The sequence below is a fragment of the Saimiri boliviensis genome, chromosome 5, assembly GCF_048565385.1.
Source record: "Saimiri boliviensis isolate mSaiBol1 chromosome 5, mSaiBol1.pri, whole genome shotgun sequence".
In the NCBI taxonomy this organism is placed as follows: Eukaryota; Metazoa; Chordata; class Mammalia; order Primates; family Cebidae; genus Saimiri; species Saimiri boliviensis.
In genome coordinates, this window is record NC_133453.1 from 39,629,780 (window position 1) to 39,654,592 (window position 24,813).

The 24,813-nt window shown below is 43.4% G+C and overlaps 1 protein-coding gene across 1 annotated transcript in view; it reads left to right on the forward strand.

Annotated features, from left to right (window-relative positions):
- The first annotated feature begins 1,823 nt into the window (after positions 1–1,823).
- FLACC1 (flagellum associated containing coiled-coil domains 1) overlaps positions 1,824–24,813 on the forward strand; it is a 41,948-nt gene continuing 18,958 nt past the window's right edge. Inside the window, exons 1-6 of the mRNA XM_074399274.1 lie at positions 1,824–11,547; positions 15,202–15,278; positions 18,888–19,047; positions 19,556–19,627; positions 22,519–22,567; positions 24,024–24,157. Of these exons, the coding sequence (XP_074255375.1) occupies positions 18,935–19,047; positions 19,556–19,627; positions 22,519–22,567; positions 24,024–24,157 (368 nt within the window). The 5' untranslated portion in view covers positions 1,824–11,547; positions 15,202–15,278; positions 18,888–18,934. The remainder of the gene's footprint in view (positions 11,548–15,201; positions 15,279–18,887; positions 19,048–19,555; positions 19,628–22,518; positions 22,568–24,023; positions 24,158–24,813) is intronic.

Genomic DNA, 24,813 nt, shown 5'->3' on the forward strand with positions numbered 1-24,813 from the left:
CTAGTTCTGTGAAAAATGACATTGGTAGTTTGATAGGAACAGTGTTCACTCTATACATTGTTTTAGGCAGTTTGGCTATTGTAATGATATTTAGTGTTCCTATCCATTATCATAGAATATTTTTCCATTTGTGTCATCTGTTAAGCAGTGTTTTACAGTTCTTCTTGTAGCTCTCTTTCACCTCCCTAGTTAGATGTATTCCTAGGTATTGCGTGTATGTGTGTGTGGCTGTCGTAAATGGAATTGTGTTCTCGATTCGGCTCTCAGCTTGAATGTTATTCCTGTATAGAAATGCTAACTGATTTTGGTATCCTGAAACTTATTGAAGTCGTTTACCAGTTCCAGGACGTTTTTGGCAGTCTTTAAGGTTTTCTAGGTATAGAATCATATCATCAGCAAAGAGAAATAGTTTGGTTTCTTTTCCTATTTGGATGCCTTTTGTTTCTTTCTCTTGCCTGATTGCTCTGGCAAAATCTTCCAGTACTATGTTGAAGAGGAGTGGTAGAAATGGGCATCTTTATCTTGTTATTGTTCTCAGTAGAAATGCTTCCTCTGTTTGCCTGTTCAATACAATGTTCGCTGTGGATTTATCATAAATGGCTCTCATTATTTTGAGGTACTTTCCTGTGATGCCGATTATCTTGAGACATTTTATCATAAAATGATGTTGGATTTTATCAAAAGCTTTTTCTGCATCTATTAAGATGATCATAGAATTTTTTTTTTTTTTTTTTTTTTTTTTTTTTTTTTTTTTGAGACAGAGTTTCACTCTATCACCCAGGCCAGAATGCAGTGGTGCAACCTCAGTCCACTGCAGCCTCCACCTCTAGAGTTCAAGTGATTTTCCTGCCTCAGCCTCCTGAGCTGGGATTACAGGTGTGTGCTACCACACCCAGCTAATTTTTGTATTTTTAGTAGAGACAGGGTTTCACCATATAGCCCAAATTGGTTTCAAACATCTGACCTCAGGTGATCCATCTGCCTCATCTTCCCAAAGTGCTGGGGTTACGGGCGCAAGCTACTGCGCCTGGCCTGATTTTTGTTTTTAATTCAATTTTGGTTATATGTTGAATCACATTTGTTGATTTACATATGTTTAACCAACCTCAAAGCCTACTTGATTTTGGTGAATTAGCTTTTTGATGTGCTGTTGGATTCAGTTTATTAGTATTTTGTTCAGGATTTTCATGTCTGTTCATAGGGATACTGGCCTGTAGTTTTCTTTTTTCATTGTGTCTTTGCCCAGTTTTGGGATTAGAGTGATACCAAAACTAGCTTCATACAATAAGTTGGGGGAAGTCCTTCCTTCTCAGTTTTTTGGAATAGTTTCAGTAGAATTGGTACCAGCTCTTCTTTGTATGTCTGGTATAATTTGGCTGTGAATTCTGGTCTGCCCCTTTTTTTTGGTTGTTAGGGTTTTTATTAATGATTCAATTTGGAACTTAATGTTAGTCTCTTCAGGCTTTTGATTTCTTCTCGATTTAATCTTGGGAAGGGGTATGTTTCTAGGAATTTACCAATTTCCTGTAGGTTTTCTAGTTTTTGTGCATAGAGGTATTCATAATAATCTGAGGATCTTTTGTGTTTTTCTCGGTTGTAATGTCACCTGTGTCCTTTCTGATTAGGCTTACTTGGATCTTCTTGTTTTCTTTGTTAATCTAGCTCGCAGTCTATCAGTCTTGTTTATTTTTTCAAAGAACCAGTTTTTGTTTTCATTGATTCTTTGTATGGGTTTTTGGGTCTCAATTTCATTCAGTGCTGCTCTGATTTTAATTATGTCTTTTTTTTTTTTTTTTTTTTGGCTGGCTTTGGGATTAGTTTGTTCTTCTAGTTCCTGTAGGTGTGATGTTAGATCATTAATTTAAGATCTATTTAGCTTTTTAAGGTAGGTGTTTACTGCTATAAACTTTCTTCTTTATGCTATTTTTGCTGTCACAGAGATTTTGATATATTGTTTCTGTTTTCATTAATTTCCAAGAATATTTTTATATCTACCTTAATTCCATTGTTTACCCAAAAGTGATTCAGGAGCAAGTTGTTTAATTTCCATGTACTTATGTGGTTTTGAGCAATTTTCTTGATAATCATTTCTATTTTTATTCCACTGTGGTCTGAAAGTATGGTTGGCATGATTTTTATTATTTTTTTTATTTCTTAAAACTTAACTTTATAACCAAATGTGGTCAGTCTTGGAGTACGTTCTGTGTGCAGATAAGAGGAATGTATATTCTGTGGTTGATGGGTGGAATATTCTGTAGATGTCTATTAGGCCCAGTTGGTCAAGTGTTGAAGTTAAGTCTAGAATTTCTTTGTTGGCTTCTGCCTCAGCGATCTCTCTAATGCAGGCAATGTGGTCTTGAAGTCCCCCGCTACTACTGTGTCGCTAAGTCTTTTCGTAGGTCTAGAAATAAATACCTGTTTTATGAATCTGGGTGCTTCATTGTTGGCTGTGTATATATTTAGGGTGGTTAAGTCTTCTTGTTGAATTGAACTCTTTATCATTATGTAATGCCCTTCTTTGTCCTTTTTTACTATTGTTAGTTAAAAGTCTGTTTTATCTGATATAAGAATAGAAACCCCTACTCATTTTTTGTTTTCTGTTTGCATGGCAGATCTTTCTCCAACCCTTTACTTTGAGCCTGTGGATATCATTAATGTGTGAGAATGGTCACTTGAAGATAGCAAATAAATGGCTCTTATTTTCTTATCCAACTTGCCACCTTGTGCCTTTCAAGCGAGATGTTTAGACCATTTACATTCAAGGTTAATATTGATATTCAAGGTTTTGATCCTATCATGAGGTTGTTAGCTGTTGTTTTGTAATTTCTATGGTGTGGTTGCTTTATAGGGTCTGTTGGCTATGTACTTAAAAGTGTATTTTTCTGTGGTACCAGATATCATTCTATCATTTCCGTGTTTAGAACTCCTTTAAGGAGCTTTTGTACAGCTGGTCTGGTGGTAACATACTCCCTTAGCTCTTGCTTATCTAGGAAATATTTTATTTCTCCTTTGCTTATAAAACTTAATTTGGAGGTATATGACATTCTTGGTTGGAATTTCTTGTCTTTAAAAATGCTAAAAACAGACTTCCAATCTCCCCTGGCAAGTAAGGTTTCTGCTGAGACAGCCACTGTTAGCCTGATGGATTCCCTTTGTACACAATCTGACCTTTTTCTCTAGCTGCCTTTAAGATGTTTTCTGCTGGGCACAGTGGCTCACGCCTGTAATGCCAGCATTTTAGAAAGCTGAGGTCAGCAGATCACTTGAGGTCAGGAGTTCAAGACCAACCTGGCCAATATGACAAAACCTCGTCTCTACTAAAAATATAAAAATTTGCTGGCTGTGGTGGCATGTGCCTGTAGTCCCAGTTACTCAGGAAGCTGAGGCATGAGAATCATTTGAGCCCAGGAGGAGGAGGCTGCAGTGAGCCAAGATCATGCCACTGCACTCCAACCTGGGTGACAGAGTGAGACTCCATCTTGGGGCGGGGTGGGGGGATATTTTCTCTGGCATTGACCTTAGACAGTCTGGTGACTATATACCTTGATGATGTTCATTTTGTATAGTATCTTCTAGGTGTTCTCTGAATTTCTTGTATCTGGATGTCTACTCTAGCAAGATTAAGAAATCTTTCTTGAATTATTCCCTCAAATATGTTTTCCAGGTTGTTCACTTTTTTCATTCTTAGGAATGCCAGTAATTCATAGGTTTGGTTTTACATAACCCATATTTCTCAAAGCCTTTGTTCACCTTAAAAAAAATTTTTTTTTGTTTGTTGTTTTTTTTCTAACTGAGTTAGTTCAAAAGATCCATCTTCAGGCTCTGAAATTCTTTCTTCTACTAGGTCTAGTCTATTGACAAAGCTTTCAATTGTGTTTTGAAATTCCTTAAGTGAGTTTTTTAACTCCAGAATCTCTGATTGATTTCTTTTTAAGATGTTTGTCTCTTCTTTCATTTCCTGGATTGCTTTAGAAGTTTTGTGTTGTTGATTTTTAACCTTGACTTGGATCTCATTTATCTTCCTTGTAATCCATGCTTTGGATAATGTATCTCTTCTTTCTGAGTTTCCATTTTGGCTATAGACCATTGCTGGAGAGCAAGTTTAATCCTTTGGTGGTGTCACTATATTCAGATTTTTCATGGTGCCAGAATTCTTTCACCAGTTCCTTCTCATTTGAAGATGCTGGCATTTTAATTTTATAGTTATTTTCATATGGGTAGGATTGCGTATTTTTCTTTCTTTCCTTGTGATATTATTGGGTTTTTTTCTTTCCCTTTTCCTTTTCCCCACTCTCCAGAGAGTGTGACTGTAAAGAATGCTGGGTAGGGTCTTTTGGCTTTGATTCTATAACCCTATGCACTTCTGCCAGCAGGTTTTATATTGGGCTGTTCAACCTACGATCCAGTAGATGGTGCTGTTAGGTAAGAGCCTGCTGTGGCCAATGTGACTGGGTTTATACTTGATCATTGTTTACTGGGAAAAGCTCTGTTACCTCAGGCAGTGAGCTGATTCATGGAGTTCACGTGGTCTGGGCTCCCTGCTCAGATACAGGGAGGTAGGGGCCAACGTGGGCAGAGCTGTACTGAGCAGGTCCAACTACAGGTTCCCTGATGGCAGGCACAAGCACCAGCACCAAGAGAGAATGCAGTGGGTAGCCACTGCCAAGCACCCAAAGGTGTTTGGGAAATTCCCTTGACCCCAAGCTTCCTGTACAGGGATGGGGTGGCCTAAACTAATCCAGGAGAGTGAGTGCTCCAGATGCCTGGACATCTATCTGAACATGAAACCCAATGCACCAGGATCTATGCACAGGAAGGGTGGGTGGCTCAGACTGCTGTGCCAGGCAAGCAAGTGTTCCAAATGCATGGAGATCTGCCTGAGCATGGAGGAGAGAGGGCCCCCCTGTACCAAGATCTCTGTGCAGGAGGGTTTGAGTGACTCAGACTGCTGATCGAGGCATATGGGTACTCTGAATGCCTGATAATCTGCCTGGTCATGGAGCAGAGAGGAACTTTCTGCACCATGATCTGTGTCTTGGAAGGGTGGGGCAACTCAGGCTGCTGAACCAGATGAGGAAGTGCACCTAATGCCTGGAGATCTTCCGGAGTGCAAAATGGAGAGGGCCTCCCCACACCGAGATCTCTGCACAGGAAGGGTAGGGCAAATCAGGCTGCTAGTCCATGTAAGCAGATGCTCCAAATGCCTGGAAATCTGCCCACAGGTAGAGTGGAGAGGGCCGCCTTGCACCATAATCATGCATGGGAAAGGTAGGACAACTCAGGCTGCTGATCCAAGGAAGGGAATGCTCCAGATACCTTGAGGTCTGTCTGGGTGTGGAGCCGAGAGAGCCACGTTGTACTACAGTCTATGTCCATGAAGGGTGAGGCAGCTCCCACTGTTTGTCCAGACAAGCAAGTGCTCCAAATGCTTGGATTTCTGCTCGAGGGTAGAGCAGAGAAGGCTCTGCTACACCATGATCTCTGGGGAGTACACTGGGTTACCTTGCAATGACATATGCAGACTGGTTCCAGGCCACCACATTAGCCCTGGCTGCAAGTCTCATCACACAGAAGAAACTCTGTAGCAGCTCTCCTCCCACCTTAGGCCTGCAAAGGGAGAGAACACAATCTCAGCACCTACTGCTGAGGCCCTTTGTGCAGTTCTGGCTATGGAGACTCCTACCCTAAGCCAGAGCAGGTGCTCCAATTGCTGACTCAAGACTAAAATGCCTGTGTGGCCACAGTGCTAGGTCACCAAAGAATGGCTGACTTTGTACGTGTCTGGATTAAAAATGGTACCCTGCTCTCAGTCCCGAGTTTTGGAAAATGTTTGCAACTTTTCTCTGTGTCTTTTCCTCACAGCATTTCCAAGCCACTTCCCCAAGTTAGTTCCAGGACTTGTGAGAAACAAAGCGCTCTCCCTCAGCCTGGGTCACTTGGATCCCAGGTGGAAAGGTGAGTCACAGAAGGAGGCTGCCTGCCTCTCCCATCTACTGGTGCTTCACTCATTTTTATCAGTTGCATGCCATCACTGGGGCTGTTTGTCCATATTCTCCTCCCTGGAATCTGGGGTGTCCTTCACAATTCTGGTGGATTCCCATTTTTATTTTTGGATGAAAACCCACAGAGATGATCTTTGCACACTGTCTTGCTATTTCCAAGGGGCCAAGGCACTCTAGAAGACTCTTAATTGGCCACCTTGGATAAAAAAAAAATAGTAACTTTTTTTTAAAAACTCAGTATCCATTTAGAATTATGACCATCTTGTGAAAAATGAAGTTTGAGACTACTTTGATATGAAATGTAGTGCTATTCTCATCATCTTTAATTGTATTTTCTTTTACAAATGACTAATACTAGAGGATGTGTTTAAGTTCAAAAACCTTCTGATAAGGGTTAATATTTGGGGCTTTGAGCATCGTATTGACTTCCATCGCTAGTTTCACTATATTAAATTTGAGTTATGCTAATAATAAGTTTATTTTTCTGTTTTTCATTCATTTTTATGAATTAAGGGCCAAAATGCCACAAAATTTTCAAATAAGCAAATATTACTGTGCAATTTCAGCAAAGATGCTGAAATACAACTGTTGGCTGGCAGGTCATGTTGCCAGCAATAGCATGAAGTATTTTGTTCATTAGTTTAAGAAGGTATGAAGAAAGCACTGCAAACGTGTTATGAGATGATGAAAAATACAGAAAACCTAAATATATAAAAATCAAAGTATTGTTTTACAACGTTTGATTGTCTTGCCTTCTCAGCAAAATCACTAAGTTGTTAAAAGCAAGATTTTCACATCACTTTCAAACATTATCATGGGCCAGAAAATGCTATGGAGTATCTTAATTTCTTATACTTCACTATCGCTTCTATGGCTGTTTTTACCATCTCTCAAACAATCTCTAGATCCATCCAGTAATATGACAAGTTGGTACCAGGCTTCATTCATGTTTCATCTAGATCTACACATATATAAATTCAAGGGTAATCAGGATTCGTATTGCACAATGTTCTTCAGCCACCGTGTGTAGCTCTTGCAAATACCATTCCCATATACAAATGCCTGTGAATTACAAATTAAGGCATTAAAAGAAGCAAAAAACAGATGCTCAGCACCACTGGGAAACGTATTTCATTATGCACGAATCTTGCATTCATGCTGAGAGGTTTTGACAAGTCACCTTTCCTCCTACCTTACTGCTGCTGCCCCAGTCCTTCCTGCACTCCAAGCCAGTGTCTGTGTCTGGTCTTAGCAGCAGCATGACCCACAAACCTTTCTAGCATTTGCGCACAATCATCTTTTGTTTGGAAGGCAAAGGGTAGAAGATGTGGTGAACCATTCCCACCTGAGACCTGAATGTGGTTCATGATGAGATCGAATCTTTAGGGCTATGGTTCCTGCTGCTCCAGAGCTGAGCTACAGATCAAGAGCCCATGTGGGTTTTGTTTTGTTTTGTTTTTTTCTTTTTTGAGATGGAGTCTCACTCTGTCATCCAGGCTTGAGTGTAGTGGCACTATCTCAGCTCACTGCAACCTCCACCTCCTGGTTCAAGCAATTCTCCCACCTCAGCCTCCTGAGTAGGTGGGACTACAGGCACATGCCACCATACCTGGCTAATTTTTGTATTTTAGTAGGGACAGGGTTTCACCATGTTGGCCAGGCTGTTCTCAAACTCCTAACCTCAGGTGATCCACCCACCTTGGCCTCCAAAAGTACTAGGATTACAGACGTGAGCCACTGCGCCTGGCCCCAGCTCACATCTTCTTGAATGTAGGTTTCTGTATGTGTCTGTCCTTTGCAGAGCACTCTAAAGCCCAGGGCTCAGAACAGTGGCCCCTCTTTCTAGGTGCGAGGGTAGTTCTGCAGGCTTTCACAGGATTCCTGTGGCTCCCTGTTTGGGGCTATTAAGGGTGATCCATGGGAGTTAGTGTAGCACCATCCTAAAGTCAGTAGTTCAAAGACAAGCAAGGATCAAAGAGAGATGAGAAGTGAGCAAGTTGGAGATAATTAAAATCTCTGTAAAAGAACACTCTTTTCCACACTGGGAGTATTCTCATAGTGCCACAAATAGCACTTCCCAGATGGAAAGCCTCCAAATGCTCCCAGCTGACCATATTTGCCACCTCACGAACACTGCAACATCACACACAAGATGATGTCCATTTCCCCAAGCCCTGTGCAGACCAATTTTGATAATATAATTGTCCTAATTAAGTTACAGTTTCTCTCTTTCATTTATTCAATTTATGCTTTGTTTTGCTATTGGTATTCTCGCCTCCTCCATCTCTGTTCCAAATAGTAAGACACTTTGCTTTAGGGGAAGATACTGAGAATGCCATCACTTCTCCAATTTCATCAAAGGGAAGAGCACTTAACACTTAATCCCTAAACGCCTTCATTTCCTTCTCTGCTGTTTCAGACCTGGCAAAGCTTTGCTCGCATCCAAAAAGATGAAACGGGAGCAGAGAGACCCAAAGTAGTAGTAATTAGTGATGAGCCTTGGCCAAGTCAAGTGGCTGGGGTTTTCCTTCAGCACCTGCTTCTTTTGTATCTGTTTTTAGCCACGCTTCGCTGAATACCCAAATCCTGCTGCTTTTTTTTAATCATAAGACAATATTTAAATATAAAATTTTACACTATAAACACACTCAAAGTAAATATTCAACATCTAGATGGTGACAGATTGTCTAGATGACTAATAGAGTCTATCAATTGTTCTCTGTAATTTCTTTCCCTCCTTTTAATCTTTGAAAGTCCATCTTCATCCAGCCTGTTCATGGTGCTTGGAGTTGAGGCAGCCGTAGTGCAACCAAGAGGCTTCCCTCCATCAACACACTGAGGTTGGCATAACAGAGAGATGGAAAGAGCCCAGTTCTCCAAGGACACTGCTGAATCTTTGCACCAATTCTGATAGCACTACCTCCAGACTCTGTATTTCATGAGGTTAGTAAACCTGTTTGATGTAAGCCACTTGCAGTCAAGTAACAGGTCCATGCATTTAAACTACACATGGCCCATGCTTTGAGAAACATTGTCATAAATAGTGGTGTCCTCGGAGCTCTGTTCTAGACAGTCTTCTCTCCTTACCCAATACTGTCTCTCTAAGTGATCTCACTCACGATCTCACTCACTCCCTTGGCCTGAAACATCATCCACTCTGAAGACTTCTAAACCTGCTTCTAGGCCAGAGTCGTCTTTTGAACTTCTAAAATCTGTAAGAAACGCTAATAGATGTCACCACGTGTCTATTAGTCTCCCTGCATCTCAACATATCCAAAACTGAACTCATAATCCGCTCCCTGGAACCTGTTTATCCCCCACACTTTCCTGTCTCAATAAATGGCACCATGGTCAACTCTCAAGCTAGACAGCCAGGAATCATTACCGTCTCCTTTTCCCTCACCCAGCATCCAGTCAGTCACCAAGTCCCATCATGTCTCCTCTCCATCGTCACTAGTGCTCCTCAGTCAGGGCTGTTGTTAGGTCCCATGGGGACCACTACCACAGACTTCTACCTGGTTTCCCTGGCCCTTCCAATTGCTTCTCTATATTGCAGTCAGAATAATCTTTCTAATATGTAGACCTAGTCAGATCTCTTCTCTGTTTAAAACTGCTACCTGACTCACTGGACCTGAAGAATAACTCTTGCTATGAACTCCCACTGCTTCTGGAGAGTCTCTTAACATGAGTCATTGTGGCTGCATGGTGGCTCACACCTGTAATCTTGACACTTTAAGGGGGCTGAAGGAGGAGGATTGCTTGAACTCAGGAGTGCAAGACCAGCCTGGGCAACATAGCAAGACCTCTTGTATACTAAAAGTCAGAAAAATTAGCTGGGCATGGTGCTGCATACCTGTAGTCCCATCTACTCAGGAGTCTGAGGCAAAAAGATTGCCAGAGCCCCGGAGATTGAGGCTGCAGTGAGCTATGATCATGCCGCTGCACTCCAGCCTGGATGACAGAGTGAGACATTGTCTCCAAAGAAAAAAGAATTCATTTTGCTTTTATCGAGCTTATTTACTGTCTGTTTTTTCATTGGTCTCTAAGTTGTATTGACTATAGGAACTGAGGTATATCCCCACACCTAGCAACTGTGCCTGGCACACAGGTGACAACAAATGTGAAGTTGAGTGAATAGATGAATTTATAACAACATTTTGTAAGCTAGGGGTTGTGACCCACCAGTGGATCATGAAATCAACCTAGTGGATTACAATCAGTTTTAATTTAAATGAGAAAAGGAAATAGAAGAGTATCGTAAATAATAAGAGTATTATTTCCTGAAAATTTTTATTATAAAATTTGTAAAATATATTCCTTATAAGTAGCAGTAAAACTAAAATGAAAGCCACTAGGTTGTAATAAGCAAGTACTTTTTTCTATAGTAAGAAAAAGCAGCTTTATTTAGAGAAAAAAAAAAATCTAGCTGGGTGTGGTGGCTCACATCTGTAATCCCAGAACTTTGGGAGGTCAACGCAGGTGGATCACAAGGTCAGGAGTTCGAGACTAGCCTGACCAACATGGTGAAATCCCGTCTCTAGTAAAAATACAAAAATGGGCTGGGCATGGTGGTGGGCACCTGTAATCCCAGCTACTCAGGAGGCTGAGGCAGGAGAATCACTTGGACCCAGGAGGCAGAGATTGCAGTGAGCTGAAATCACACCACTACCACTGCACTCCAGCCTGGGTGACGGAGCATGACTCCATCTCAGAAAAAGGAAAAAGAAAAATCTGGAAACCTGGTGACTGAAAAAGATTTCTGCCTTAGGGGATTTTTACTTTCACAGATTTCAAAGCCTTAAACTCAAGGAAAAAAGCATATAGAGTTTTAGGTTTCTATGAATAGATAACAGAGGAATTAAAAATCCATCACAGATCTTGCCTGGTAACTATTGCCATAGGCCAATGAAGCCTAGACTTGCTGTTGAATTCTATTTCCTCTGAAGGTATAGCTTAAGTCTTTCTGTCCCATGGCTCATAACGAAAGTGGAAATCCAGTGTTGGAAGAATGAGTTATTTGCTGTTGAGGGTGGTCACTGATTTGGATCTTGGAGAACTTAATTGGCTGTTTCTCCCAACCTTCTCTCTTTAAGAACAAACCCTGAGCCAATAAAGTGCTACTGTTCTGTGTCCATAGCAACAAAACAAACTTTGGGCAAACCTCACAACTCAGGCCCAAGTCATGGGAATCTGAATGGAGGGGTGACCTTCTCCTCTACTTTAATTTTATTGAAATACTGAGAAACTTGAACTGTTTTGTCTTTAGAAGGGAAATTCATGTTTGTGCCAGGCCAGCCTTTGTAAAAGCCTTCAGATGGATTCACTAGAAGTCTGTGTTCCCGCACTACAGAAACTGAATTTTCTGCTTTGGCATTTCCATCACTTGGAATGACCACTAAAGTGTTGAGTTTTGGAACCTCTGGATTTGATCTAAAGTAAACTCTGATTCTGTGTTGATAGGGAACCATTTCTCTCTAACATTGTGGTTCCTTTAAGGCGCTTGACTTTGGCCACATGAGAATAACGCATCTCTGGGCAGTCCAAGGTAAGTGCTTTGGAAAAGATGTTTTATACAATTTTCTCTACAGATTATTAATACTAACCAGTGATTTCTCTGAAGGCTCTGCCAGCTGACTGGTGACTATCATTAGGGTGAGCCTCAGGTAAGTAATCAGGGGAAGGTTCAGTAAAGGAAAAAAAGAGGGAGAAAGAATTTTTGCACACACTCACACACCCCTCTATTCTCAGAGCTATACAGTGTCAAGCCATTGTAAATGCAGATCTGTCTGTGATGACATGGAAATACCTACTAGATATCCTGTTACATAAAAAGAACAAGATGCAACAGAGTGTGTGAAGTGTGCTCTCATGTATGTAAAGCATTTTTAAACTTTATTATGCTTCTCTTTAGGTTAAGTTCTATATGCAAAACATTTAAGGTTATATACACTCACAACATTTTTGGAAAGATACCCCAAAAATCTGTTAGCAGTGGTTCCCACTTAGGAAGCTATGAGAAGTCAAGGGCTGATACTTAGCTACTGAAATATTAAAATATTGCCATATAGGCCAGGCACGGTGGCTCACACCTGTAATCCCAGCACTTTGGGAGGCTGAGACAGGCGGATCACCAGAAGTCAAGAGTTCAAGACCAGTCTAGCCATGATGGTGAAACCCCATTTCTACAAAAAATACAAAAATTAGCCAGGGTGGAGGTGGGTGCCTATAATATCCAGCTACTTGGGAGGCTGAGGCAGGAGAATCGCTTGAACCTTGGAGGCGGAGGTTGCAATAAGCTGAGACCATGCCATTGCACTCCAGCCTGGGCAACAAGAGCAAAACTCCATCTCAATATAATAATAATAAATAATAAAACACTGCCATATTGATTAGATAACCATTGCCCAAGCCCCTTGTGTGTCCTTGCCACCTTGGTTGTCTGAACTCCTTTCCTGGCACCCTCAGACCTCCTCATGATTCAGCAACTAAGGGGTTAATGCCTGGCATGGGGGTGGGAGTGAGATTCCCCCGGGACCCTGTTCTAACACTGGTTGATTATTCAATAGTTCTGTCCTACTATTTGTTAAATATTTTGAGTATCCCTACCATGGGTGCTCAAAAAGAAATGCTTTTATTGTGATTTTATTATTTTCTTTTTAGAGACAGGATCCTGCTCTGTCACCCAGGCTGAAATGCCATGGTGTGATCATAGCTCACTGTAGGCTCAAACTCATGGCCTCAAGTGATCCTACCACCCTGCCTGCCAAGCAGCTGGGACTACAGGCATACTCCACCATACTAGACTGTTTTTAAATTTTTTTGTAGATACAGAGTCTCAATATGTTGCCCAGGCTGGTCTCAAACTCCTAGGCTCAAGCAACTCTCCCATCTCAGCCTCCCAAAGTGTTGGGATTGCAGTCATGTGCCACCACACCTAGGAGACCTTTTTTTTTTTTTTTTTCCTTAAAAGCAAAAGAATATACACCAAGACATTGTTTATCATGTGGAAGAAGAAAAGGAAACAATCACACATTTCTCAAAGACCATTTAAAATCTATAGTGATTGTATCACCCATATAATTTACCTCTGCATTCTGGTTTTTGAGTGCTAATGTCTAATATTATCTATAACATGGTAATGATGATTACAACAGTTTGGCAGTTTCATCTGTGGATCTCTTTTCTCTTTGTTTTTGTTATTTTTGTTTTATTAATTAATTTATTTATTTATTGAGACAGAGTCTTGCTCTATCACCAAGGCTGGAGTGCAATGGTGTGATCTCGGCTGACTGCAACCTCTACCTCCTGGGTTCAAATGATTCTCCTGCCTCAGCTTCCTGAGTATCTGGAATTATAGGCATGTGCCACCACACCTGGCTAATTTTTGTGTTTTTAGTAGAGGTAGCTTCACCATGTTGGCCAGGCTGGTCTTGAACTCCTGGCCTCAAGTGCTCCACTCGCCTCGGCCTCCCAAAGTGCTGGGATTACAGGCGTGAGCCACCACACCATCTCTTTTCTCTTTGTTGAGCTGGCCCCAACCACCATGATGAGCTGATTACAACCACCAAGTTTACTAGTCACGTAACAAATATTCATCAAGTGAGTATTTGCACAAGCCACTTTGCAAGGCTTACTGGAGGTGCTGGGGGCCAGAGAGAACTCCGTAGTGGAGTCCTGGCCTTCAAGAAGAGAGAAGGCAGTTGCTAGAAGTGGGCCTCCCTTAGCCTCTTACTTCCTGCCCCAGGGACTCCTGCTGAATCTCCCAAGTTCAAGGTTGGCCCCTTTCCTACAGCAAGCAGATAGGAAGTCCTAAGCGAAGCAGAGCTTCTTGTTTGCTACTGTTGCAGCCTCCTTTCAGACTCTCACCTGAATTCTTGCCCCCTGTAGCATCGTCTTCCCTCCTGGGCACTCAATCCCATCTGCTTCTCTGACCTCATTTCCTTGACTTGGTCCTGACAGGCCCCCAAACACAGTGGAGTATGGACAGTTATAAATGGCAGCCCTGTCACCTGCTCTTCAGGCCTTTGCTGTTTAGCCGGTCTCCTGGCCTTCTTTCTAGCCCTGACCTCTATTGCAGAAGACCCTCTAGATCCAGGCCTCTGGCCCAGCCAACCCCTGCACACTCTGCCTTTCTTCCAAGACCAGGTCTCTTGCCTTTGCTCTGCTGCTCCCTTAGCTCTCTTTCTGCTGACCCCTCTACAGACTGCAAGCTCCCTGATGGCAAGGTCCAGCCAGCATCTAGCACAGCACTCATAGTGTGAGCCTCTAAGGATTTGTGCTGATAAAGCAGCAGTTACGAGTCAGTGAGTAGTCACTTCACTTCTTTGAGTTTTAGTATCCTCATATGTAGATTCAACCTTAAGGTCCTCTCTCACTCTGAAGGTCATTAGGAAAATGAGTGGGTTTCTCAAGCATCAGTTATGTTGAAGAAAAAGGTTGATTTCATTTTTTTCAGCTGGTTCTTAAGTAAATTTATTCCAGTGTAATATTGAAAACTAATCATAGACTTAGAAATTTGAGTTAAATCTGTTATCATTTTAATGCTTCTGTTGAGCTATTGATTCTTATAACATTTTTGGCATTTGTTTTTATTATTAATGAAATATCTACTGACATGGCCAGGTACAGTGGCTCATGCCTGTAATCCCAGCACTTTGGGAGGCCAAGGCAGGTGGATCACTGAAGCCAGGAGTTTTAGAATAGCCTGGCCAACATGGCGAAACTCAGTCTCTACTAAAAATACAAAAATTAGCCAGATGTAGTGGTGGGCACCTGTACAGCTAGTGCTCGACTTACTACCATGATTGGTTCCGACAGACCGGTTGTAACACGATTTGGTCGTAAGTTGAGTAGGCTATATGTACAGTACTGTGAAATGATGTTATAAAAATCTTTAAGTCATATTTTATCTAATTTTCTTTCATTATTATATATCATAATTTCCTTTGTTCATTTTATGCCATTTGTATTGCCTCTACACCATTTTGTTTCTTACTGTATTTTTACATTCATCAGGTTTAAGTAAAACACTGCATTACCAGTACAACTGGTTTAATATTTGCAAAACATACAAAATTACAAAATACAGGTGCATACAAGAATACAAAATACAGGTGTAAAAATACCATAGGAAACATTTTCCCAATTGCAAAACATATCAAAATATATAAACATGTACGAAACATTTTATTGGCCGCAGGTGCTTGGCTGCGGATCGTTGATGTCATCATCTGAGGCAGCAGTTGGGGTTACCGGAGTTGGTTTTTTCATAACATGGTGAGCTTTGTCTGAATTGTATGTTTCTTTTTTTCTTCATAAATTTCATGATACTGACGAAACACATCGTGCACCATCCATTCAATCCTTGCAAATCGTTCAATGTTTGGGTCCATTGCTTCAAAATGTATAGGAAGTTTATTCAGTAAAGATAAACCGTCTGATAATCCCTTAGTGGTGAACTTTCTTTCTGGCTCCTCCTCTTCTTTCTCTGCTTCTCTTCTTTCTTATTCCGCCACTCTTTCTTCTTCCAGTTCGATTAGCTCTTCATTTGTAAGTTCATCAACATTGAAAATCTGTTCTGCTAGATATCCCTCATCTGTAATTAATTCATCCAGACTATCAACAAACTTACTTGCTCCTTCCTCATCCGCACTCGCTGCTTCTCCAGTCACTCGAACACTATGCATTTGGAATCTTTTCTTGAATTCCAGGAACCAGCCAGTGCTTGCTACAAATTCTTGACTGTAATCTTCTCCAGCACGCTCCTTCAGAGTCTGAAATAGACTTCTTGCCTTCATCTGCACAGTAAAAAGACTTAATGGTGTCTGTTTTTGAATTTGATCTTCCATCCAAATAAATAGCAATTTCTCCATTTCGTGGATGGGCCCGCTTCGTTACTTTGTTATAACTGTTGATTGCATAGGTGCAGAACCTTTCACAGCTTCACGAATTCTTTCTTTATCTTTCAAAATCGTCGACACAGTCGAGTGTGATAACTTCGTATCATGTGCGATCACATTCACTTTCTTTCCTCCTTCATACTGCTTAATTACCTTCATTTTCATGTCGAGATCGATGGCCTTTCTTTCTTTCTTGGCAGGCTGAGGCGTAGACAAAGACAATTTCCTCTTGGTAGACATCTTGGGAGGGGTTTGATGAAAAATATCCAAGACACAAAGCACAAATTGCTGTACCGAGTCTGGGATAACAGTTGAAATGGTACACGCAGAGATGGTAGTGCTGCCGGAAGCTGGTCCGCACTGTCGTACGCCCAGCTGGGCAACGTTTGTGCTGCCAGACGCGGAGCAGTCGTGGCTAGCGATTGTGGTCGTAAAGTCGAATGGTCGTAAGTTGCATAGGTCGTAAGTCGATCAATACCTGTAGTCCCCGCTATTCAAGGGGCTGAGGCACCAGAATCACTTGAACCCAGAAGGCAGAGGTTGTAGTGAACCGAGATTGCACCACTGCACTCCAGCCTGGACAACAGAGTCAGACTCTGTCTCAAAAAAAAGAAAGACACTAAAGGAAAAGAAAAAGAAATAGCCACTGACATCATTTAAAAATCAAATAATGTTAAAAATTCATTAAGGAAAAGTCAGTATTCTTCCCCACCCCTAACCTGTCAGTTCTACTTCTCAATGTGCTCCCTAGAGGCAATCATTTTCAACTCTGTTCGCTATTTCTTTGGAATTTTACCTCATTCCAAATAATTTGTCCATGCTCCATATGTTAATTTTTCTTTTTGGTACTACAGATGAGGCTTTGGCTCTTATACATCCCCATTCCGCTCATTCTTCCCATGTAGTCACAGTTCACTTTTTGGCTAAATCAATATTAAGTATTTGCATTAGATACATACGAGTGTGTACCATACTAGGATTATGTTTACTTTTTCATTCAATGTTTTTTAACCTGGAGTAATTGGTTTCTATGTTTCTATTGGCAGTCCCCCACTCCCACTCCCAAATGCTCTGGTTTTTATTGCTCTGTAACAAGTTACCACAAATTTAGTGGCTTCAAACAACACCAATTTATTATCTTGCAATTCTGAAAGTGAAAGTCCAAAATGAGTTTCACTGAGCTAAAATCAAGCTGTCGACAGAGCTGTGTTCCTTCCGAAGGTTCCGGGAGAGAATTCGTTTCCTTGTCTTTTTCAGCTTCTAGAGGCTGCCTGAATTCCTTGGCTCCTGGCCCTTTTCCTCAGTCACTCCTACCTCTTCCTCCATCATCACACCTTCCCTGACTGATAATTCAGGTTAATCTCTCCATCATAAAATCTTTCATTTCATCACAGCTGCTCTTGCCATGTAAGGTAGCATACTCACAGTTTCCAGGGATTAGGACAAGTGGGTAGGGAAAGGGACAGTATTCATCCTGGCATGTGCTCCTGTGGACCTGCAGATCTGCCTGTCAATATCATCAGTTAATCTAACAGTTCTGAGTTGTGCATCCTCTGGGAACTTGATGTGTGAACTGGCTCCATCTTGTTCGTATTCTGTCTTCGCAGGTACATAGGCCACAGCGCTACGGTGAGAGCCCTGGTTATGATGCCATCGTGTACGGACATCCCTTGTGCATTTCTGTCTCCTCTCCCATTTTCTTGCTCTTCTGAGATTAAATCTCTTTTAATGCTATACTTTAGTTTTAGTCTGGAAAAAAAAAGAAGATAAATAAATGTGGTCAGGCCACCATGTAGATCTGATAGTTGTCTTTCATCAAGATTCTCATAATGGGGGTTTTGTTTTTATGGAGCCAGGGAAGAAGAGTTACCACTCTGTAATTCAAGGAGGTAATCAGGAGGAGATTCACTTGCACTGTAGTTCAAGCAACAGAACTAATTTTCATTTCTTTTTTTTTTTTTTCTTTTTGAGACAGAGTCTCACTCTGTCACCCGGGCTGGAGTGCGGTGGGGCGATCTCAGCCCACTGCAACCTCTGCCTCCTGGGTTCAGGTGATTCTCCAGCCTCCCCAGCTAATTTCTGTATTTTTAGTAGAGACAGTGTTTCACCCTGTTGGCCAGGCTGGTCTCGAACTCCTGACCTCGTGATCCACCCGCCTCGGCCTCCCAAAGTGCTGGGATTATATGGGATTATAGGCATGAGCCACTGTGCCCAGCCCAGAACTAATTTTCCAGGAAGTTCTGTGCAGAATTTGCTATAGAAATTTCTCTTCCCTTCAGTGAGGACTGGTGTGGCCTGCTGGAAAGGAAGAAACTTGGGAGTCAAGATGATTTGTGTTTGTTTCCAGCTCTGCAACTTGCTGCTTCTGTGACTTCTCTGAGTCTCAGTAGCCCTATCTATGGTATCAGCATAACAATAATTGAGTACTTTTACCTGGCTCACAGCAAGGACCCAGTTACGGCAATTTTTATTTTATTTTATTATTTTATTTTTTTAGAGGAAATGTCACTCTCCACCCAGGCTCCAGTGCAACGGCAAAATCTCGGCTCACTGCAACCTCCACCTCCTACATTCAAGCAATCCTCCCACTTCAGCCTCCTGAATAGCTGGGAAAACCGGTGTGTGTCACCACACTCAGCTAATTTTTGTATTTTTAGTAGAGACCAGAGTTTCACCATGTTGGCCAGGCTGATTTCAAACTCCTAACCTCAAGTGATCCACCCGCTCTCAGCCTCCCAAAGTGCTAGGATTATAGGCACGAGCCACAGCGCTCACCCAGTTATGGAAAATTTTAAATTGCTTTCAAGTTAAGTATACTGAGTAGAAAGGAATGAGCTGTTAACCTATTGTCAAGACCCTGCACCAGATCAACAGCTTCTGGAATCTACCATTGTTCTTTGGGTCTTCCCTGGGTTCTTCCCAATTCTTCTGTATTTTTGCTTCAATTCTAAGTGCTTAACCGTCTGCTGCTGTTTTTCCATTTCAGAAAGAGCCTCCTGATCTAGTCGCCAAGACTGCCCATGACCTTCAGCTATGTACCCCAACCCTCTCATTTATTGCACCTGCTGGGACCCCTGGAATGTGGGACCACGGAAGCTAATCAAGACCACTCAGCTACCACGAAAGAACCCCACAGGGAGATCTAAGTAAGAATTATCTGCGGTGTGGTAGGCACAGATATCTTGGGATCCATTTGTAGCCTCCTTTCTTTCACAAGATTTCTAAAACAGCAAGGGTGGCAGCAGAATCCCAGGTGGGGCAGAAAACCTCGCTTTCCCCAGCTTCCCTGCCAGCTGGTTGCCTGCACTCTCATCTTGCCAGCCCTGCCTGGGGTTTGTGCCATTTCAAATGAGGAAGCCTCAGCATCGGTGCAGTGGCAAAGTACAGCTTCCAACCAAAGGGCCTTGATGGCGACTGCCCTCTCCATGTGGGATAAAGAGCGTTGGCAACTGGGGGACAAGCTCTTCCTGGGACAGTGAACATGTGCCAGGGCCTTAGGCCTGAGTTTTAAAGGCTCAGATTTTAAAAATTCCAGCTGCCAGATCATATATTCCAATTTTGGGTCACGATAGGGATGTACTTAATCTGGGAGCGTTAAAAAGCATTTCCAAATTTCCAATTTTCTTGTTTCAGTTATTCGTTTTTCACTTTCAGGCTAACTCCTCTTCTACCAGCTCCAAAAAACCACGATTACCTCCAACCAACAAAACCTGTTTTTTCCCCAAAGTAAGTTTTGTTTTGTTTTGTTTTTGAGATGGAGTCTCACTCTGTTGCCCAGGCTGGAATGCAGTGGTAGGACCTCAGCTCACTGCAACCTCTACCTTCCAGGTTCAAGCAGTTCTCGTTCCTCAGCCTCCCAAGCAATGGGGACTACAGGTGCACACCACCATGCCCACCTATTATTTTGTATTAGAGACGGGGTTTCACCATGTTGCCCAGGGTGGTCACGAACTCCTGAACTCAGGCAGTCCAACCAACTCAGCCTCCCAAAGCACTGGGATTATAGATGTAAGCCACCACGCCCTGCGGTTGTTTGTTTGAGATGGAGTCTTGCCCTCCACCCATGCTGGAGCACAGTGGCACCATCTTGGCTCACTGCAACCTCCACCTCCTTGGTTCAAACAATTGCCCTGCCTTAGCCTCCTGAGTAGCTGGAATCACAGGCACCCGTCACCATGCCCAGCTAATTTTTGTATTTGTAGTAGAGAAGGGGTTTCGCTATGCTGGCCGGATGGTCTTGAACTCTTGACCTTAAGTGATCAGCCCACCTTGCCCTCTAAAAGTGCTGGAATTACAGGTGGAGGCCACTGTGCCTGGCCTTAAGTATTTTTATGTCCATGAGGCAGAAATGCTTTGAGGCATGTGAATAAAATAATCTCCCTCCTGCCTGGCCTGACTTGAACTAATTGATGCCGGGGATGTTAGAGAATTGCCAGAATCCACCTTGATTTCTCACAAACCTCAGATCCTACATGTAGATTTTGGGGTCCTCTGCATCCACAGCATCATTTGATTCAAAATCACTGTATCAACTGCTCTCCACAGGGGTTCCCACAGTAGCTGTTTCATGCCCTAGAGTCCAATGCTTGACGTGTGCGATTGTCACAGAGCCTTGGCAGCCCTGCCATGCATGTAGGGTGGTGACTCACTCTGCAGCTGATTACTAAGTGTCTAAGACTTTCTGTGGGTGGCATCTTGGTTTTAATCACAAACTAAAATTTGACTTACATTTTACAAGCTTAGAAATGTACCTTAGTTTTAGGTCTTTGAGACCTAAAAGGAATTTTGCTCTGTCACCCAGGCTGGAGTGCAGTGACGCAATCTCGGCTGACTGCAACCTCCGCCTCCCAGGTTCAGGTGATTCTCCTGCCTCAGCCTCCTGAGTAGCTGGGACTACAGGTGCACGCCACCATGCCCAGCTAACTTTTTGTGTTTTTATTAGAGATGGGGTTTCACCGTGTTAGCCAGAATGGTCTTTATCTCCTGACTTCATGATCTGCCTGCCTCAGCCTCCCAAAGTGCTGTGTTTACAGGTGTGAGTCACTGTACCCAGCCGACCACCTGTTATTTATTAGGCACTGTTTCAGGTGCTGAGAAAAGAGCCAGAAGCACACAATAGAGTTACCGCTCTCCTGGCACATTCCAGTGGGGACGGGAGGGGAAGAGGACCATAAACAAGTTATTACATCTGAGGTTGGCAAGTGCTACGCAGAAAAACAATGCAGGCAAAGGGTGTAGGAGCTGTGAGGGTGGGGATATTTTATGTAGGGAGGTCAGGCAAGTCCCTGTTTAAAGGGGACAAAAGGAGCCTTGATGATGCCTGGGGCAAGCACACCTGGCAGAGGGACCAGCAAGTCCAAAGGCCCTGGGGTGGGAACTTGCTTGGCATGTCTGACCTCTTCCAGGAAGGTAATGGCCAGTGTGGCACAAGCCGAGGGACTGAGCAGGGAGTGGTGGGAGACGAGCTCAAAGGAGGTAATGAGATGATGGGTGTGGTGGGCAGGACAGTGACCCCCCGCCAAGGACGTCTACATCCTAACCCCTGGAGACTGTGAATATGCTACATTACTTGCCAAAGAGGAATTAAGGCTGCAGATGGAATTACGGTTGCTAATCAGCTGACCTTGAGATGGAGAGATTATCCTGGATTATCCCGACCCCATGTAATCACAAAGATCCTTCTTTGTTCCTGAAAGAGGAGGTCAGAGTGTCAGAGTCAGAGAAGGAGCTGTGACAACAGAAGCAGAGGTTGGAGTACTGCAATTGCTGCTGGCTTTGGAGCTGGAGGCAAAGGCCACTGTGAACATATACACTATTAGTATTCATTTTGTATATAGCATATATAAAGATTTGAATGTGGCCTGGCACAGTGACTCATGCCTGTAATCCCAGCACTTTGGGAGGCTGAGGCAGGAAGATCACAAGGCCAGGAATTCAAGACCAGTCCAGCCAACATAGTGAAAACCCATCTCTACTAAAAATACAAAAAATTAGCCGACTGTGGTGGTGTGCACCTGTAATCCCAGCTACTTGGGAGGCTGAGGCAGAAGAATTGCGTGAACCCAGTAGGTGGAGGTTGCAGTGAGCTGAGATCACACCATTGCACCCCAGCCTGGGTGACAAAAAAAAGAAAAAAATTTAATGGAAAACAAGTTAAACTTCAACATTTCTATCTGAATGAAATACATTTCATTATGTTTGTTTCCATGGAATGTTTCATTCTCCAATAAAGAGGGCTTCACACAGTTCTCTGAAGTGAGTGTGTGTGCACGTGTGTGTGTATAGGAGTGGGTAGGGGGTCACCTGACTCACAGAGCCTTGCCTCAGGGAGAATATGTAGGGGTCCCTCTAGCTGGTTTATGCTCCTCCAAAACAAGTTTCCCCAGCATCATAAGACAACTCTTTTGCCTCCTCGGGCATGACCTTTTCATGAGCACTCCCAATTTGGGGCCCTCAGGAGCCCTGCTTCAGTGAGTTCTCCAACTGCCTTAGGGATCCCCTAAGATCAGGTGAGCAGAGTTCAGAGAGCGGGAGTCAGATGGTGGCGGCCTCAGGGTGCAGCTCCTAAGCTTCTCTTTGCTGGCTGGTTGCTTTCTGAGCATGTCTTTCTCTTGCAGAGTGAAAAGCCATTTAGCAAGGCAAGAAGTGAACAATAAATCATTTTATGTGAGTACAAGCAGGAAGAGGGTGGGGGACTAAAATTTATTGAGTGCCTACTATGTGCAAGCGTGGGCCTTTTACACTTCTGTACTTACCTTGTTGAATCTTCACAAAGATCCTAGAAGGAGGGGCGTTATTATTGCACATTATGCATAGCAGGGAAGTGGAAGAACCATGACCTGAACTCAGCTCAGCCAGATCCCAGAGCGGGTATTTAATTGCCACTCTCTACTCCCTTGCACAAGGAAAACAGTGTCCCGGGGAAACCAGACATGACAGCTCATCCAGGCCAGTGAACAGCTCATGCCCAGATACAGGAAGTCCCTCTGCTGACCTTGGGAAGTCACAAATGCTGGGGGAGAGGCTGCTGGCACCCCTCAGGGGAGCAGCGGCAGGAGGGCGCTGGAGAAGGCGATGGGAGCCAAACTTGGAGGGATACTGACACTTGCCTGGGGTGTGGGGCTGACCCTTCTGGTGTCTGGGAGCCTTTACTGGTCTGACACAGGCACAGGACCAAATAAGAGTTACATTTTAGAAAAAGCACCCTCCGGTGGGATTTAACTGGTATTTTTTACTGGTTTCTGTGTTTATCTAGTTCCTTCTTCTTCTTTTTTTTTTTTTTAAAAAACAAAAACCATGCAGTCTTTTAATAGTTAGGAAAACAAAATAAACAAACAAAAGTATAATTGCCCTCTAGGTAGAGAGGAGGATGAACTGTGGAGGGAGCAAGATTGAAGGCAGAGAGGCCAGAGCCCAAGAGAAAGATGGTGGTGGCCTGGGGCCATCAGGCAGGAGAGAGGAGAGTAACACAGAGAGACATGGAGGAGGCAACAACAGCAGGGCCCCCGGGGCTGCAGGGTGTACTGCACAGAGATCAGAGCCCCAGCCTTGCCCTGGTCCAGGCCGGCAGAAGCCCTGCCCGGGTTTCTTGGCATCTAATGGGAGAAGGAGGAGGAACTGACATTTTTGTTTGTTTGTTTGTGATCATCCTTGTCATTTTATCGTATGTTGTTTTGTTTTTACCTTACAAAAGCCCTTTGAGAAGGAGTTACTAAGCCCATTTTCTGATAAAGAAACTGAGGCGTAGAGATGCTGGATGGCTCTTGCCTGGTGGCACAGCCAAGATTTACTCAGGCCTCTCTGATTCCAAAACCTGAGCAACTGCCCTGGGTGACCACATCCTCTGGACTCTGGCCACAAGGGTGAATGCAAGGGTTGGGGGCAGGGGTAGTGCCCGGGGCACCAATGGCTCAGTTTGGCACAGAGCTTCAAAGGCCCCTAGGGACATCCAGGAGCCTACTAAGCATCAGGTTTCAGTCTCAGAGATGTGAGGATGAGCTCTAATGGGCGAAGAGCCCAGAAGGGCTTGGGCTCTGGAGTCCCAGGTCTGTTTAAGAGATGATGTGGATAAATCTCAGCACTCCAAGTCTGCCATTTTGTCTGACTTTCCCTTGGTGCCTAGGAAGCGATCAACGTGTCACCTGGCTATCAGCTTGTTCGGAATCGGGAACAGATTTCTGTCACCTTAGGGGATGAGATGTTTGATAGGAAAAAGCAGTGGGAATCAAAGATCCTGGACAAAGGCAGATTTAACAGGTAATGCCACTTGATAAACATGCTGCTGCCTGAAGCTACTCCCACCCGGCTCAGCCCGGCCTCGGGGACAAGCCAAGGCTGCCCTGCCCACACCCAGGCCACTGGTCCCTGCTCTGGAGAGGCTGCAAGGGCACCTCCCCCTCACCCCTGCTCCCCAGTGCTGTGTCTCTCCACATCTGCCTCTCTTTGCTCTGATCCCATCCATGAGCAGATCCGAGGGGCAGGATAAAGATTGATTGGGAGTTACGTGATTGATCCCAAAGGACAGAAATTGTTCCTGGGGCGGGAATAGGTAGAATAGCCATAAATTAGTCTGAATTTGGGACATGCAAATTAGGTAAAGTCGAGTTTCTGGGAGGCTGGAGTGTACAACTCTCTCTTTTTTTTTTTTTTTTTTTTTTTTTTGAGACAGAGTCTCTCTCTGTCACTCATGCTGGAGTACAGGGGTGTGATCTCAGCTCACTGCAACCTCTGCCTCCCGGGTTTAACTGATTCTCATGCCTCATCCTCCCAAGTAGCTAGGATTACAGGTGTGCCCCACCATGCCTGGCTAATTATTGTAGTTTTAGTAGAGATGGGGTTTTGTCATGTTAGCCAGGCTGATCTCAAACTCCTGATCTGCCCGCCTCAGGCTCACAAAGTGCTGGGATTACAAG